This window comes from Chrysochloris asiatica, unplaced genomic scaffold (assembly GCF_000296735.1).
Source record: "Chrysochloris asiatica unplaced genomic scaffold, ChrAsi1.0 scaffold00559, whole genome shotgun sequence".
Lineage (NCBI taxonomy): Eukaryota > Metazoa > Chordata > Mammalia > Afrosoricida > Chrysochloridae > Chrysochloris > Chrysochloris asiatica.
The window spans coordinates 341800-357425 of NW_006409077.1; the positions used below are offsets into that span (position 1 = coordinate 341800).

At 39.9% G+C, this 15626-nt stretch overlaps 1 gene segment (V, D, J or C); it reads left to right on the forward strand.

Moving 5' to 3' along the window:
* The first annotated feature begins 5146 nt into the window (after positions 1-5146).
* Positions 5147-7031, forward strand: LOC102835321. The segment is given in 3 exon segments: positions 5147-5195; positions 5391-5693; positions 6985-7031. Coding segments are annotated over 3 exon segments (399 nt in total).
* The last annotated feature ends 8595 nt before the right edge of the window (positions 7032-15626 follow it).

The window sequence follows — 15626 nt, forward strand, 5'->3', positions numbered from 1 at the left end:
GGACCTTATCCAGAGAAGCAGCAGCACCAGAGATGGAGGCAGAGATGGGGGCATGGAGAAGGGGAGTGGCTGAGGACTGACTCTAGATTCATGGACTAAGAAGAGAAGGACTAAGAGCTGGTGGCCAGGAACAGACTTGAAGAATGTGACCTTTGGAGATGTAATTTATTATATATGCCTGAGTGGTTTAAAAAAAAGTTATGCTCTTTTATGCAATCAGGTGTGGTGCTGGAGGTTAATGCGCTGGACAGCAAAGTTGGTTTGAACCACAAGATCAGTGGTTCAAGCTCACCAGTTGCTCCTCAGAAACCCTATACAGGTTTGCTATGGGTCAGAACCAACTCGACAGCACTTAACAACAACTCCTGGTGTGGCGCTGTTGGGTAAGCACTGGACTGCTAACTGTAAGATAAGCCGTTCAAACCCACCAGGAGCTCCCAGAAACCCTCTCCAGGGTCGCTATGAGTCGGAATCAACTCATGCACTTAACAACAACATTCTGCTCTTTAAAAGAAATTAGATATTTTCAGACTTTTTAGTATATTTAGGGTATGTACAATTTTAATGATTTCAAATAAATACAAGGGAGTTTCAAAAAGTTTGTGGAAAAATTTCCTCATACAAACATGTGGGTAGAAACAATTAAGTACCTCATTCTCTTAACTGTCACTGAAGATATTTGAGTGAGGATTCTCTTTGTTTTAATCCCTCTAAATGGCAATAACAACAAGACCCTTAACAAGCTCCGTGAAACAAAACTTCATCCCCTCTTTTGCTATAAACTACACTTGTTATTTGGAGTCCTGCTGTGGCTCTGTGGGTTAATGTGCCAGACTGCAAAGCCGTCTGAACTGCAAGGTTGGCGGTTCAAGCTCACCAGCTGCTCCTCGGAAACCCTATACAGGGTCACTATGGGTTGGAACTAAGTCGAGGGCACTTAACAACAAGAACCACAACACTTGTTGTTCAGTATGGGTTCCTTCTTCCACAAGCACATCTCTGAAAGGGAGGTACGAGCACTACTTCTGCTATTGCTGGAATTAAGCAGCACTGCTGTAAGACAAGCACTGGGCTGCTAATGCTAATGTTGTGCAGGGTTGCTACGAGTTAGAATGAACTTGATGGCACTCAACAACAGGAAAAGGAGTCTCTGGATGATGCAAACTCATACCAACCTTATAAGCTAATGGAAATGTTAGAGGTTCAAGTCCACCTAGAGACTCCTTAGAAGAAAGATCTACGCCCAAAAAATCAGTCACTGAAAACTGTATGGAGCACAGTTCTACTCTGACACACAAAAGGGTTAGAATTGACTCGACAGTAACTGATGAAAAAACCAAGAATACTGTTAGACTCCTGAGGAATCTAAGCGACATACTTATTGATATTCATGGACTAAGAAGAGAAGGACTAAGAACTGGTAGCCAGGAGCAGACTTGCAGAATGTGCCCTTTGGAGATGTAAATTATTATATATGCCTGGGTGGGGGGAAAAAAAAAAAAAAAGATAAAAAGGGAGAAATAAACATCGAAGTCCCTAAGTAAACAAACAAAAACAAGGAATTATCTTCTCAGATAGTGTATGTTATATGTAGCTTTACTAGGTCTGTCTTCCACATTTTCCAAAACGGTTATATCCCTTGACTTGCTCACCTAGGTATATTAGCAGTGCCTGTATCATTTCACATCCATGCATCATCTGCATTACATAAGGTTTCTAGGTGCCTCACAACATAACGTATATTTAGGATTGTCAGACTTTAAGATTTTTACCACATAATGTGTATGTGGAAGTACTTCATTGCATTTCTGTGATAACTAATGAGGATGAGTATCTTTATACATAATTTTAGACCATTTGTACTTTCTCTTCAGTCAAATTTCAGTCAAAGTTCATAGCAGGCATTAAATATTGACTGTCATCTCTGAAATACCCCTTAAGCACATGCTCTGTGATAGTGGAATGCAGTCTTTAAGCATTTACCCTTTACAATAAGCACATTAGAGCTATGGGAGGGACACTGCTGGTGTTTTTGCTGTCTGTGATTCTGTTATTACTTATGTTGTTCATGTTCATTCATTCTTTCTTATATTATAGATTCTGAGAAATCTTGTTTGTTAAAACAAATTCAAGGTTATAAGTACCCAGACTCACTAAGACCATGCATAGACGGAGTGTAAATCCATGCAGGGGTTGATATATAGTCAGAGCTTCTTTCTGCAATTTCATTTTCATTCAGACTCTCAAAGGAAGAATTTTTTCTTTCTTAAAAAAAAAGAGGGATCAAGGAAAAGGCTATTGTCGTGTTGGTGGACTACTGCCACAGGGAAAACACACTGACCATAAGACTTGCAAGTGTTTTTAAAAGTCACGGAAAACATGTTTTCTTTTATAAAGAGCGAGAGTGAAGGATATAAAGACAGCCCACCTGTGAGGCAGTGAAATGAGTAGGTGTCATCAACGGATAGTAAATCAGAAAGTTTTAGGCCGAGTTCAGCCTTTACTCTGAGGTATTGTTTAGTTACCATTGAAAAACCTCTGACTTATGGCAACTTGATGAACAGCAGAGGGAACATCGCTTGGTCCTGTGCTAGCCTCATAATGTTTGGTATGTTTAAGTCTGGGTTTTCTAGAGAAGAAAAACCAGTGAAATATATATATCCATAGGCATGTCTGTTATATTGGGAGCAGCTGACACCCCCAAGGAAGCATCCCTTTAATTGATAAGTTTGCTTGTTGGCACTCATCAGAGGTAACTATGCCTGTATTAGGTTTCATCACTGTGGGAATAAGTGCATATCAGCAGCTAAATCTCTGGAAATCCTTGTCTACTCAAGTAAACAAAAACAAAACCCCTAACTATTGGAGAGAGGTTTCCCCATGTTCCCTTGCTCTTCCTTCTTAGTGAACGATCTTCCTTATGATGTACACAAAGCAAACAAGATGAAGTCTTTCTATCCTTGTTTCTAAAAGACATCCTGACTGTATGTGCTCTGAGACTGATTTATTTGTTCTTCTGGAAGGCCTGGTACATTCAGCATTCTTGTCTACATCACAATTCAAATGCATTAAGTCCTCTTCTGTCATCATTTTCATCATCCTGCTTTCACATGCCTCTGAGGAAACTGAAGAGACCACGGCTTTGGACAGGCTCACCCTAAACATAGAGCGACATCTTTGCTTTTTAAAACTATAAAGAAGACTTGCTGTAGATTTTCTAATGGAATGACATGTGATTTCCTTGTATGGACAATGATTATTGATCCAACTAGAATAAAATCTTGACAATTTTAAGTTTTCTTGAAATTTATAATAATGTTATTTATAGAACCAACAGGGAGGATTTTTATTTTCTTTCTGTTCAGGAGTAATTGATATTGAGGATCACATTGTCATCAAATCTCTGCAAATGGTCCTTAAAGTGGGGGGCTGAGAGTGGCCAAATTTAGTAACTATGTGAAGGAGACAAACGTAACCAATTTCATTAACTAGAACTTGGTTCTGATTGATAATTGGAGATAGCAATTTTGTTACTCCTTTATGAGGCAAAGAAAGGAAAGTGAGTGGAGGGTTCATATCTGGCCTTGTCATAAGTAAAAGGGGACATCTTTAAGTCTTATCTAAGTCATATAGGAATCTGCAGCAAACAGATTTTCTGAACATGAATGGTAAGGAGATTTCTTTAAACATAATTTTCTAATATCACAGGGTTCAGGCAAAATTTTTAATGAATACTCTATCTTTTCCGTTCTTTTTTCCTCTTGATTTCTTCAACAATTGTACGATGATCACCTTAAAGTTCCCAGAAGTTGAGGTGAGGAGAAAGTTCAGTTAAGATCTGGTTTGTTCTTTTCCTGGTGGTGGAGGTGGAGATTCCAGGTGTCATAAGTTAATACAAGATGATTTCCCTCATAATGTCCCACGTGAATAGGTGCTGGGTTTCCACTTTTATTTTGCTTGTCTCTTCCTGTTTCTGGATCCCAAGTTTACATATTTGCAGAATCCTAGTTTTACTTGGACCCACAATCAATGGTCATAGAGGCAACTGTAGAGAACTCAAACTGCTTACTTCCTTGAGCATATCTACTACAATAGAACTCTATGAAATGTCCCAAAGCTATGAAGTCAATTTGAGAACTAAGGTGTGCCTCTCCCTAAGCATGATATTTTCAGTAACTGCATTTGCATGCTAAAGCTGGACAATGAATAAGCCAGACAGAAAAACTGATGCCTTACAATTATGTCTGGTGTTGTCAGTGAATACCATGGACTTCCAAAAGAATGAAGAAATCAGTTTTGGAAGAAGTACAGCGAGAATGCCCCTTGGAAGTGATGACATAATTTTGGTCATGTGGTCAGGAGGGAGCAGCCCCTGAAACAGGGCATCATGTTTAGTCATGCAGAGGGTCAGTGAAAAGGAGGAAGACACTCAGTAAGAAGGACAGGCACAGTGGCTGTCACAATGGGTCAAACATGGTCACAGCTGTGAGGATGGTGTAGGCTCAGGCAAGGTTTTGTTCTGTTGTACACAGGGTCCCAGGAGTTGGAAAAAACAATAGAAACAAGAGTGACTTTCAGTAAAGTGACCTTCATTATTAAAATGTTTCCAGGTCATAGGAAACCCCAAAGTCCTACTATCTGTCTTTTCATGTCTTGAATGTTCATAAGTTGATATATATTTTAACACATAAATATATGAAAAAGTTTGTAGAAAATGTCTATTTTCTTTTAATTTCATTTTGCATCTTTGAAGCCCCCTCATATATGTCCTTATATACATAGAATGATATATACATATATAAGCTTTCTGCAATGCAAATTAGGGCCTCTGGTTTAGAAGTTTTTTGATTGCAGGTTGTGTATGAGAATACTGTTGATTTTAAAGAGTTATATTTCAACCAGTTTCTGGACTCTTACTGGGAATTTTATTTTCTAAGTTGAGTACTGAATCTTTCTTAGTCAAATAGTCACTGGTTTTTGATATTATTTTTGTCTCCACAACTCATTGCCATGAAATTTGTTTGTATAATCCTATCTGCTTTACATAGATTCTCTTGGTCTCAGTGGTTGCTCAGAACTGTACAAATAAGACGTTTCCTCCAGTCAGTGAGAACTGAGCTGCATCAGTCAGGGCACCTGCACCACGATGATGGCACAGCCCCAGCTCCTCATGGTGTTGCTGCTCTGGGCATCAGGTGAGGGAATGAAAAGCACTAGACTACTATCTTTGTAGATTAGAACAAATTATTTTAGATGTGGAGTGAAAGAACAATTATTTCAGAATCAAATGATCACATTCATTTCAGTTTTGTGTGTCATAATAAAAGATTTGCTTTTAAATGTGTTGACAAAGTGTATGTATGCATGGTAATTGTGCCCTCTGATTTCAGGTGCCTGTGGGGACATCATAATGACCCAGTCTCCAGCCTCCCAGGCTGTGTCTCTAGGAGAAACAGTCACCATCAACTGCAAGTCCAGCCAGAGTCTTATCAACTATGGCTATCATCGCTTAGCCTGGTATCAGCAGAAAGTAGGACAAGCTCCAAAGCGTCTCATCTATGATGCATCCAGCCGGGCATCTGGGGTCCCTGACCGGTTCAGTGGCAGTGGGTCTGGGACAGACTTCACTCTCACTATCAGCAGGGTCCAGGCTGAAGATGTGGCTGATTATTATTGTCAGCAATATTATAGCACTCCACCCACACTGCTTCAGCCCTTAACATAAACCTCCTCCCCAGGCTGGGGGCAGGAAGGCTCTATAGCAGCAGCTGCTTCCTCCCCACAGGACAGAGTCTGTCTTGCTTCTGTGAGGTTCTGGTGGTTGTTAGTATATCTCGAATTGTGGCAGTTTCATGTCAGTCTTCAAGCCCAACATCTTCAAATCTTTCTGTGCTTCATCTCAGATCACCTTCTTCTCTGTGTGCCATTAAATCACAGTGTTATAAGGTTACATGTGATGCCATTGTTGTTCTTAAGAGCTGTGGAATTAGTTCCAACTCAGAGCCACCCTGTATAGGATTTCCAAGGAGCAGTTGGTAGATTTGAACTGCTGACCTTGAGGTTAGCAGTTCAGTGCTTATCCTAAAATACCACACCAGGACTCCCAATTTAGGATAATCTCCTTGTGTCATTATTCTTAAATTTAATCACATATACAAAGACTTTGCCACATAAGGCAACATTTACAGATTTCAGATATTGACACCTGATAATCACTGGGCCAATATTTCAGCTACTATTATGACATTTAAAATGATACTTAGTATCAATCTTGAATAAATGTTGAAAACAATATGCTCAGTATAATAATTATGGTGAATCAGTTGCTTTGCCATTATGATGTAAAAAATTTTAACTAGCAATTTGTTTTGCTTTAAAGTCTGTACATTTTGAATATTACTGTAGCACAGATTTAATAAATTAAACACTAAAGACAGAAGACCAAAAGAATTATGGGATGGCATCAAGAACATCGTACATGAAGAAAGCAAAAAGTCATTAAGAAGACAAGAAAGAAGGAAAAGGTTAAAATGAATATCAGGAGAGACACTGAAACTTGCTTTCAAGTGTAGAGATGCTAAAGCAAATGGAGGAAATGAGGAGGTACAAGAGCTGAACAGAAAATGTCAAAGATCAACTCAATAAGCTAAATAGTACAACAAAATGTGTAATGATCTGGAATCAGAAAACCAAAAAGGAAGAACACGCTCAGCATTTCTCAAGCTGAGGGAACTGAAGAAAACATTCAAATTTTGACTTTCATTACTGAAGGATTCTCTGGGCAAATTATTGCATGATGAAGAAAGCATCAAGAGAAGATGGAAGGAATACACAGAGTCACTGTACCAAAAGGAATGTGGAAATCATCAGACAATATCTACGATATCCCATGTGTGTAAAGTTTCCCTAAAGGTAATTCAGAAATGGCTGCAAGCATACTTTGACAGAGAACTTCCAGAGGTTCAAGCTGGATTCAGACGAGGCCGTGGAATTACGGATATGGTACCAAACTGTGTAAAGGAAGAAAATGACTGTAGATGCAGAGTGAAATCATGGTAATTACTTAAACAGACTCAGTTACACATCTAACACTCTAAGAAAATTCGTTTTAAACAACATGCTTTATAATTTCTTGACTAAGTGCACGCATACATGGTAATTGTCTGCTATGATTGCAGATTGGGGACATTGTGATGACCCAGTCTCCTCCAGCTTCCATAGCTGTGTCTCCAGAGGAAACGGTCACTATCAGAGTGTGGGCACAAATATAGACTGGTACCAGCAGAAACCAGGACAGCCTCCCAAGCCTCTCATCTATCTGGCATCCTCCCTGGAGCCTTGGGTCTCCAACCGGTTCCATGGCTGTGTCTTCTGGGACAGATTTCATTCTCAGCATAAACAATCTCAAAGCTGAAGATGTGGCAGTTTATTGCTGTCAGCAATGTAATAGCTTACCAGCACAGAGTTTCAGCCCGGAACTGAAACTGCCTCCCTTGGCTATATCTCAATGAGTCTCTATAGCACAGCCAACCTTTCCCCACAGGCCCTGAATTTGCACTCACTCTCTGTATATCTAAGGTGTGTTTGCTGACTTATTTGTGGGAAGTTTAGCAGGGATAAGGAGGCAATTAAGGGAGTTAGGTGTCTTTGATTCTCTGCTGAGAAATGTTCATATAGGAAAATACATACTAATGCTTTATATTGCTTCGTGTAGTTGCCATAACAACTGATCCTAAATCTATTGGGTGACTCAATAAAGAATTGTTATTTTATAGTTATTAACATTAGAATTGTGACACAGATCTCACTGACTAAAATCAAGGTGTCAGAAGAGCTGTGTTCATTTTGGAGGAGGCTCAAAGGAGAATCTGCCTCCTTGGCTTTTCTACCACATAGGATGAGGTGTGGCATGGTGGGATAAAGCACTCGACTGCAAGGTTGATTTGAACCACAAGTTCAGTGATTCAAATTCACCACCTGCTTTTTGGAAACCCTATACAGAGTTGCTGTGATTTGGAACCAACTCAATGGGCTCTGAAATACCACAACAAAGAAAGCTCCTGCACGACTTGGTTCAAGGTCTTCCTCCATCTCCCAAGTGAGCAGCATGGCATCCCTGACGTTTCCTTCACTGTTACAGCTCTAGGGGATCACAGACATAAAAGGTTCTTTGCTTAAAGGACTCATGTTATTAGATGCAGGGTACCTGGGAAATTCATGCGAATTCTTCCATCTCTAGGCCATTAACCTTAAACACATTTGAAATCCTACTTTCCACACAAGTAACATTTTAACTGGTTCCAGGGGATAGAGTGTTAGAATCTTTAAGGACCATTATTTTACCACTGCACTTGCCTAGGGGACCTATCTAATATCGTATGAATGCTGTCAGCATGTCCTATGAACAAAGATAGACCTTAGAGATGCAAACCGAGTTCAGTTCTATCCACTGCTGAGTAAGACATAGTGAGATTGAATCTCTTCATGGATAAGCCTCCTCATGTCTTTACTCTAAACTCTCTTATTTTAACTCTGTCCTGGTCTCTTTCTCTTCCTTCCTTTTCTGAGATTATCCTCTGAATCTGGGAGTTTCCCAAGACATAACCCTGTCCTCTCAAGTTCAACACTTCTCCCATAGACCCTAGCCTGAGTCTCTTCCTGCGTCATCACTGGATTCCTTTTCCAGCAGGTATTTCATTCAGTGTACTCTGATGATGATTTTAGCAGACCTACTTCTGTGCCTTTGCACAATTATATCTTTGGTTTGAAAACAAAATAGCATAAAAGAAAAAAGAAAAGTAATTTCTCTTAGTCATACACTTCTTTTACAAAGGCACAAATTCTCTAATCCTAATGCTCTCTACCCACCACTCATGTGTCAGTTTGTTGTACTGTGGTGACTTGTGTGTTGCTAATTCTGGAAGTTATGTCATAGGTATTTTAAATACCAGAAGGGTCACCTATGGTGCACAGGTTTCATCTGCGCTTCCAGATGAAGACAGACTAGGAAGGAGAGATGGAATACTTCCAAATATTTTGTCACTGAAAATCTTATAAATAGTAGTCGAACACAGCACCAGAATATTGAATACTGAAGCCTGATGAAACACACTAGAATACGGTTAGACACAGTGCCTGGAGATGAGCCCCTCAGGGTGGAAGGCACTCAAAACAGAAGCAGGAAAGGACTGCCGCCTCAAAGTATAGCTGACCATGATGATGTGAATAGATTAAAACCTTTAGGACCTTCACTTGATGATGGGGCTAAACTAAAAATGAAGTGAAACAGCTGTGAACATTCATTAAATAATCAGAACATAGAATATATGAAGTATGAATCTTGGAAAATTGGAAACTGTCAAAAATAAAATGGAACACACAAACATCAATATCCTAGGCATTAGTGAGCTAAAATAGACTGTATTTGCCATTTTGAAACTGACAACCACATGGTTTACTATGCAAGGAATGACAAATCGAAGAAGAATGACATCACATTGATTGTCAAAAAGAACATATCAAGATTTTTTTAAAATTACAACACTGGTTATAATAGGATATTATCCATACAGTTACAAGGAAGACCAGCTGTTACCACCATTATACAAATTTATACACCAAATACTAAAATCAATGATGATAACATGGTAGAATTCTGAAATTCATCAAACATGCATTCAAGATGTATTAATAATTACTTGCAATTGGAATGCAAAGGTTGGAAACAAAGAGGAAGAAAAAGTAGTTGGAAAACATAGCCTTGGTGATAGAAAAGATGCTGGAGACACATGACAGAATTTGTCAAGACCAATGATTTCTTCATTGCAAATATTTTTTAAAAGACGATTATACACATGCACCACATCAGATGGAATAAACAGAAATCAAATTGACTGCATCTATGGTAAGAGACTTTGGTATAGTTCAGTATCATCAGTCAAAACAAGGCCAGGGTAGACTGTGGAACAGGCCATGAATTGCTTATATGCAAATTGAGACTGAAGCTGAAGACAATTAAAACAAGTCCACAAGAGTAAAAATATGACCTTGAAAATATCCCATCTGAATTTAGGATTTGATGTATTAGACAAAAATTTGACTAGTTAAAACAACAGACATTTATTGTTTCAAAGTTCTCGAAGGCAGAAGTACGATATCAGTATCATTAGGATGCAATCAAGATATTTGCAGAGCAGTGAGCGTTCTGGAGGCTTTAGAAGTTATTTCTTCTTTCATCCAGACTCTGGTAGCTGATAGCATTATATGACTGTGACCACATCACTTCCTTCTTCAGGAGCAAAGTCTTAGGCTGGGGTTTGCAGAAACACAAAATCAATGAAGTTTATATATGTATGTAAATATATATAGATTTGTGTCAAGGAAATGGTTTAGGCTACTGTAGAGACTGGAAAGTTCCAAGTCCATGGGTCAGATGTCAGACTAGAGGCTTCTCCTGACTCTTAGCTGCAGGGCTGGTGGACCCAGGTTTGGTAGATAAAATAACAGGCTTCTGGATGCTGAGAAAATCAATCCAGGGTCTGCATGTAAGGAGACAATCTGCTGGTGATTTTCAAGATAGACAGAAAACAGGGCAGGAGGTCAGATGATGGGCCAGAGGTAGGAACCAGACCCAGCAAAAAGGAAGTTAGTGCTGCTAACTCCTCACTTCCTTTATCTTGGCTCAGAGAGCTCTCCCGGAAAGCAGCAACTTCCATATATGTGTACACAGGTGGGGACCAGACATACCTCTGGTTCCCAAGTAATGTGGGATACAAATAAAATTGTGAACTTTTCTCTCTGCCTATATGAAATGCCTCTGCCATACCAACCGACCTCTTGCCTTCAATGTCACCCACAAAAGTTTAAGATGTCTATGCCATACCAGGCCAGACAGCAAAGATCACCAGTCTCCTTTCTTTCTTTTTGTCTCCAAGTGTCTGTTCAACTGCTTCTCCTCATGAGGACTAGTTCATGGTTAGGCAGGGCCAGCTCTGCAGATTTTTAAGCAGGCCCTCCAGAACACAGTTAATGTAGATAGCTCCCCCATTCTTTAATGGGGCTCACCACTTCAGTGCTCACATCCATGCAGCTCCAAGCACTAGAAGAGTGGGAACTTTTCTGGGGTTGTATGCAGATGTGATCTGATCATGCTTCTGGTCTCCAGCAAAGTGTGTGGACATTAAAAAGATCACACCTTTATCTCTGTGAGGCACCATTATGTTTCTGCAATGCAAATATTTTTCTTGTCTCTGAAACTACTCACAAACACTAAAGATGACCGTAGCATGTCTTGTTGTCTCACACAGGTCATGAGTCTGACTCCTTTTTTTTGCATGTCACTTCAGATTTCTCACCTACTGAGCAGTCCGTCCATGCCTCTATCCCTTCATCTGAAGCTCAGGGTTCCAGGACTATCACCTGTGTCTGTTTCATTTGGTTTTCCCTGTCTTTGTTGTAGACAGTCTACAGGAAGCCTTTCTGCCTAGTCCACCATCTTGTCCCCTCTTCTCTCTATGCATAGCTTGCAGTGTTTTTAATTTTTGAGGGGGTGGTGCTGCTCTTAAGTTTGTTCCCCATAATTCTATGTGCTGAGTTTATTTTTTTGGTGCATTGTCTTGTCATTTTCTTCATTGTTGTTTTAATGCTTCCTAAATTTTGTGTCAGTTTGAGAACTAGGAGGCATCTAATGTAAGCCATGGAGTCCTGTTATGGTGCTGAAGGATAATGCACTAGACCATAAGGTCAGTTACACTGCAAGGTCAGCATTTCAAACTCACCAACAGTTCCTCAGAAACCCTATACATTGTAATTCTAGGTTAGAACTAACTCCATGACACCACCACCAACAAAAATGCACACCATGTTATTTTCAGTAGCCTTATGTGTATGTCAGAATAGGACAAAGAATAAGGAAGACTATAGAAGAAGTGATGTTATTGAATTAGGTGTTGGAGAAAAGCATAAAAAGTACCATGGACTGCTAGAAGAACAAATGAATCTGTTTTGGATGAAGTATAGCCAGTGTACTTCTTAGAAGCTAGGATCGTAAGACTTCACAACTTATACTTCGAACTCATTATCGGGAGGGACTAATCCACAGAAATCAGGCTTGGTAGAGTGGAGGATGAGCAAAATAGAGGAAGACCCCAATGAGATGGGTTGTCATGATGGCGGCATCAAGGGACTCAAGCATAACGACAATTGGAAGAATGACGCAGGACCAGGCAGTAATTTATTCTGCTGTGCATAGGGTTGCTATGTGTTGGAGCAGATTCAACAGCACCTAAAACAGGAAATCTTTGTGATTTTCCTCAAAAATTCAGGAGGATCCAAATTCAGAAGGATTATACATTGTTCTGGACCTAAAATCAGCTGCCTTTCTTGTTTTCATGTGAAAGTGTATTGATTATCTATAAGATTGCCCTCAAATTAATTTCTTCCCCATTTAAAACAGTCTTTCAATATATTATTTATGTCTTCCAATTGCCTTCTTTCCTGCATGATTTCTGCAGATAAATCAGAGCTTAGTCTTATTGGTTCTTTTTTATAGCTAACTTGCTTTTCTGAACTACTTTCAGGATTATTTCTGGGCAAGCTCTGCAGTTTTGGAGCAGTGTTCATGAGAATGCATGTTCTGGGATTGGTGTGTACAGTTCCCAACTCACTTTGAAGGTGCTCACAACTGCACTGCTCACTATAACGCAGCTCTGACCACTGGGAAAATAGGAGCTTCAATGGAGGAGTATGTGAGTGGCTACCAATTGTTCCTCTGGGTTAGATGGCTGTGATCCATAGGACTTATATAGGATGGTATTTCCAAAGTACAGCACCAGGACTTTCTTGTCTGTATTAATCTGAAAGAGCTAATTTAGTCTGAAACCTATCTAGCATCATAGCATCAAATATAGAGGAAGTGTTGTAAATGCAGCTTGTACGTCTTTGGTCTAGTTTATGCCGATGCCATCCTAAACAGTGTGTCCATTCAGTGTCAATGCACTTTAGACTGGGCTGCAGCTAATGTGCACTTTCTCTGCTTGGACTACAGATTGAGATCCTGGCTCCATCTGAGCAGTATCTGCCCACTGGATGCTGAAATGACAGGCACACAAAGATGACCCAGAGATGCTGTTCCATCACTAATAGACAAAAAATTAATCCAAAAGGGTCTCACAGGGACAAATGGGCAGTCCTGTTTTCCTGTAGTATTTATTTCATGTCTCATTTCAATAGTAAATTATCTGAATAGAAGAATCACTCTGTAAAGAAAACTCTATCTCTGGGCTTGTAAATACCTTCTCACTTGGGACACAGAGGAGCAGGAGCCCCAGGATCTGGATGGTGTCACTTTTCTGCAGCTTTTCTTTTGGGTGCTGCTGCTCAGTCCCTATCTCCATGGGAGGCTCTGTCATAGCATTTTATGAGGTTCAGATCAGAAGCGCTAAGCTCAGGACAGGAGGTTGTTGAGGGGACATTTGTGCAAGGAACGCTGCAGTATGACCACGATATTCTTAGGACACAAGTCTGTGGTTAAAATCCTGTATGTTGTGCTGCTTTTGCTGTTCGATATATCTGTAATGGCCACCTATTGTCATGAATTCTCTGATGGAAATAATTATATTTCAATTTTCCTGTTATAGTTGCTGGAGTCTTTGAGTTGTGCAAATAGTTTGCACTTGGCTACAACCCTGAAGTTTGGTGATGTGAATCCACTGAGTGGTGGCATAGAAGAAAAGTCTAGCGATCTGCTTCAAGGAAAACTGCTGTTGTTGTTGTCAAGTGCTGTGGATTCAGTTCCAACTTAGAGTGAACTTGCATGAAGTTTGTGAGGAGTGCCTAGTTTGCGGTTCAAACCAACCTTATGGTCCAATGCTTATCCTACAGCACCATACCAGGAAGATGGCAGCCAGGAGAATGTTACAGAGTTCAGTTCTGCTATACAACACATGAAACCTCCATGTCTTTTAATCAATTAAATGACAATGGATGTGGTTTTGGTAGGTTACAGTTTCTAGGAGTGGAGCTATGTTCTTGAAGAGTGCTTAATGAAATTATTCATGTGTCAATTGTCCAAATGCTCAAACAATACGATTGTTTCCTTTCTCCCATGCAGTGGCTGGTGTATTTCAGTTGATGCCCTAGCAATAAGCAGTCCAATGCTTAACCCATTGTACCACGAGGGCTCCTTATATAATATTTATGGTTGTGATGGAGTCCTTGTCAGGTGCCAAAGGCTAAGCACTCAACCTCAAGTTCAGTTTGAACTGCAAGATTGGACATACAAACTCTCCATTGGCTGCTTGGAAACTTTATATCGGGTTGCCATGAGCTGCAACAGCCTCTCCAGCACTTACCAACAACACCAATTGGGTTGTTAAATGTGGAGGATTCAAAAAGTTCTTGGAAACATTTTATTATATTTTAATTCCATTGTCCACCAACTATTTGTTGTCTTTTCACATTTGAAAACAACATTGTTATCGACAGAGAAAAGATTGAAGTTGTCAAGGACTTCATTCTTCTTGGATCAATACCAACATTCATGGAAGCAGCAATCAAGAAATCAAATGACGTATTGCATTAGGCAAATCTGCTGCACAAAACCTTTTTGAAGTGCTGAAAAGCAAAGATGTCAGCTTGACAGCTAAAGTGCGCCTGACCAAAGCCATGGTATTTTCAATACCCTCATATGTATGTGAAAGCTGGACAGTGAATAAGGAAGACTGTAGAAGAATTGATGCTTTTGAGTTATGGTGGTGGAGGAGAATATTGAAAGTGGCATGGGCTGCCAAAAGAACAAACAGATCTGTATTTGGAAGAAGCGCAGCCAGAGTGCTCCTTGAAGGCCAAGATGGCCAAACCTCGTCTCTCATACTTCGGAAATACTATCAGTAGGGACCAGTCGCATGAGACAGATATCATGTTTGGTAAGATGGAGGGTCAGAGAAAAATAGGGAGATCCCCAACGAGATGGATTGGCAAAGTGGCAGCATCAATGGGATTAAGCGTGGCAACAATAGTGAGGTTGGCCCAGGATCAGGCAGCGTTTCGCTCTGCTATGTATAAGGTCACTATGAGTTGGTACCGACTCGATGGCACCTAACAACAACAACAATGTCATGATAAGTAAAGCTGGATTCGGGAACATGCAAGTTTTAAAATGGAAAGCACTTGGTAATAAACTGACTGTGAAGGTTGAAGTAAAGTGTAGTGTTAAAGATGACTCCAAAGTTTCTGATTTACACAATTGAATGTGTGGTGTCTCCTTCTTCAGGAGGGGACTTGCCGAGTTTGGAAAATGGGCAGTTATAGAGGCAGGGAACATGAGTTAGAGTTCAGAGACAAGAGTTTGAGGTACCATGAAGACATTCAAGAAAAAATTTAAGGGTTTTGTAATTAGTTAAACTTAGAAGTGGAGATAGAAACTGGTACTAGATACACCAATTAACATGTACTTTGATATGATCGATGCTTTATTAATTGAAATACAATTAAATTATTCAGCAAATAGTAATTGAGCAAAGACTCTAGGTCTGTAACTGTGGTAGGTACTTAGTGGAAATCACTATGTGCATGGGGTTGCTATGAGTCGGTTCCGACTCGATGGCACCTGACAACAACAACAACAT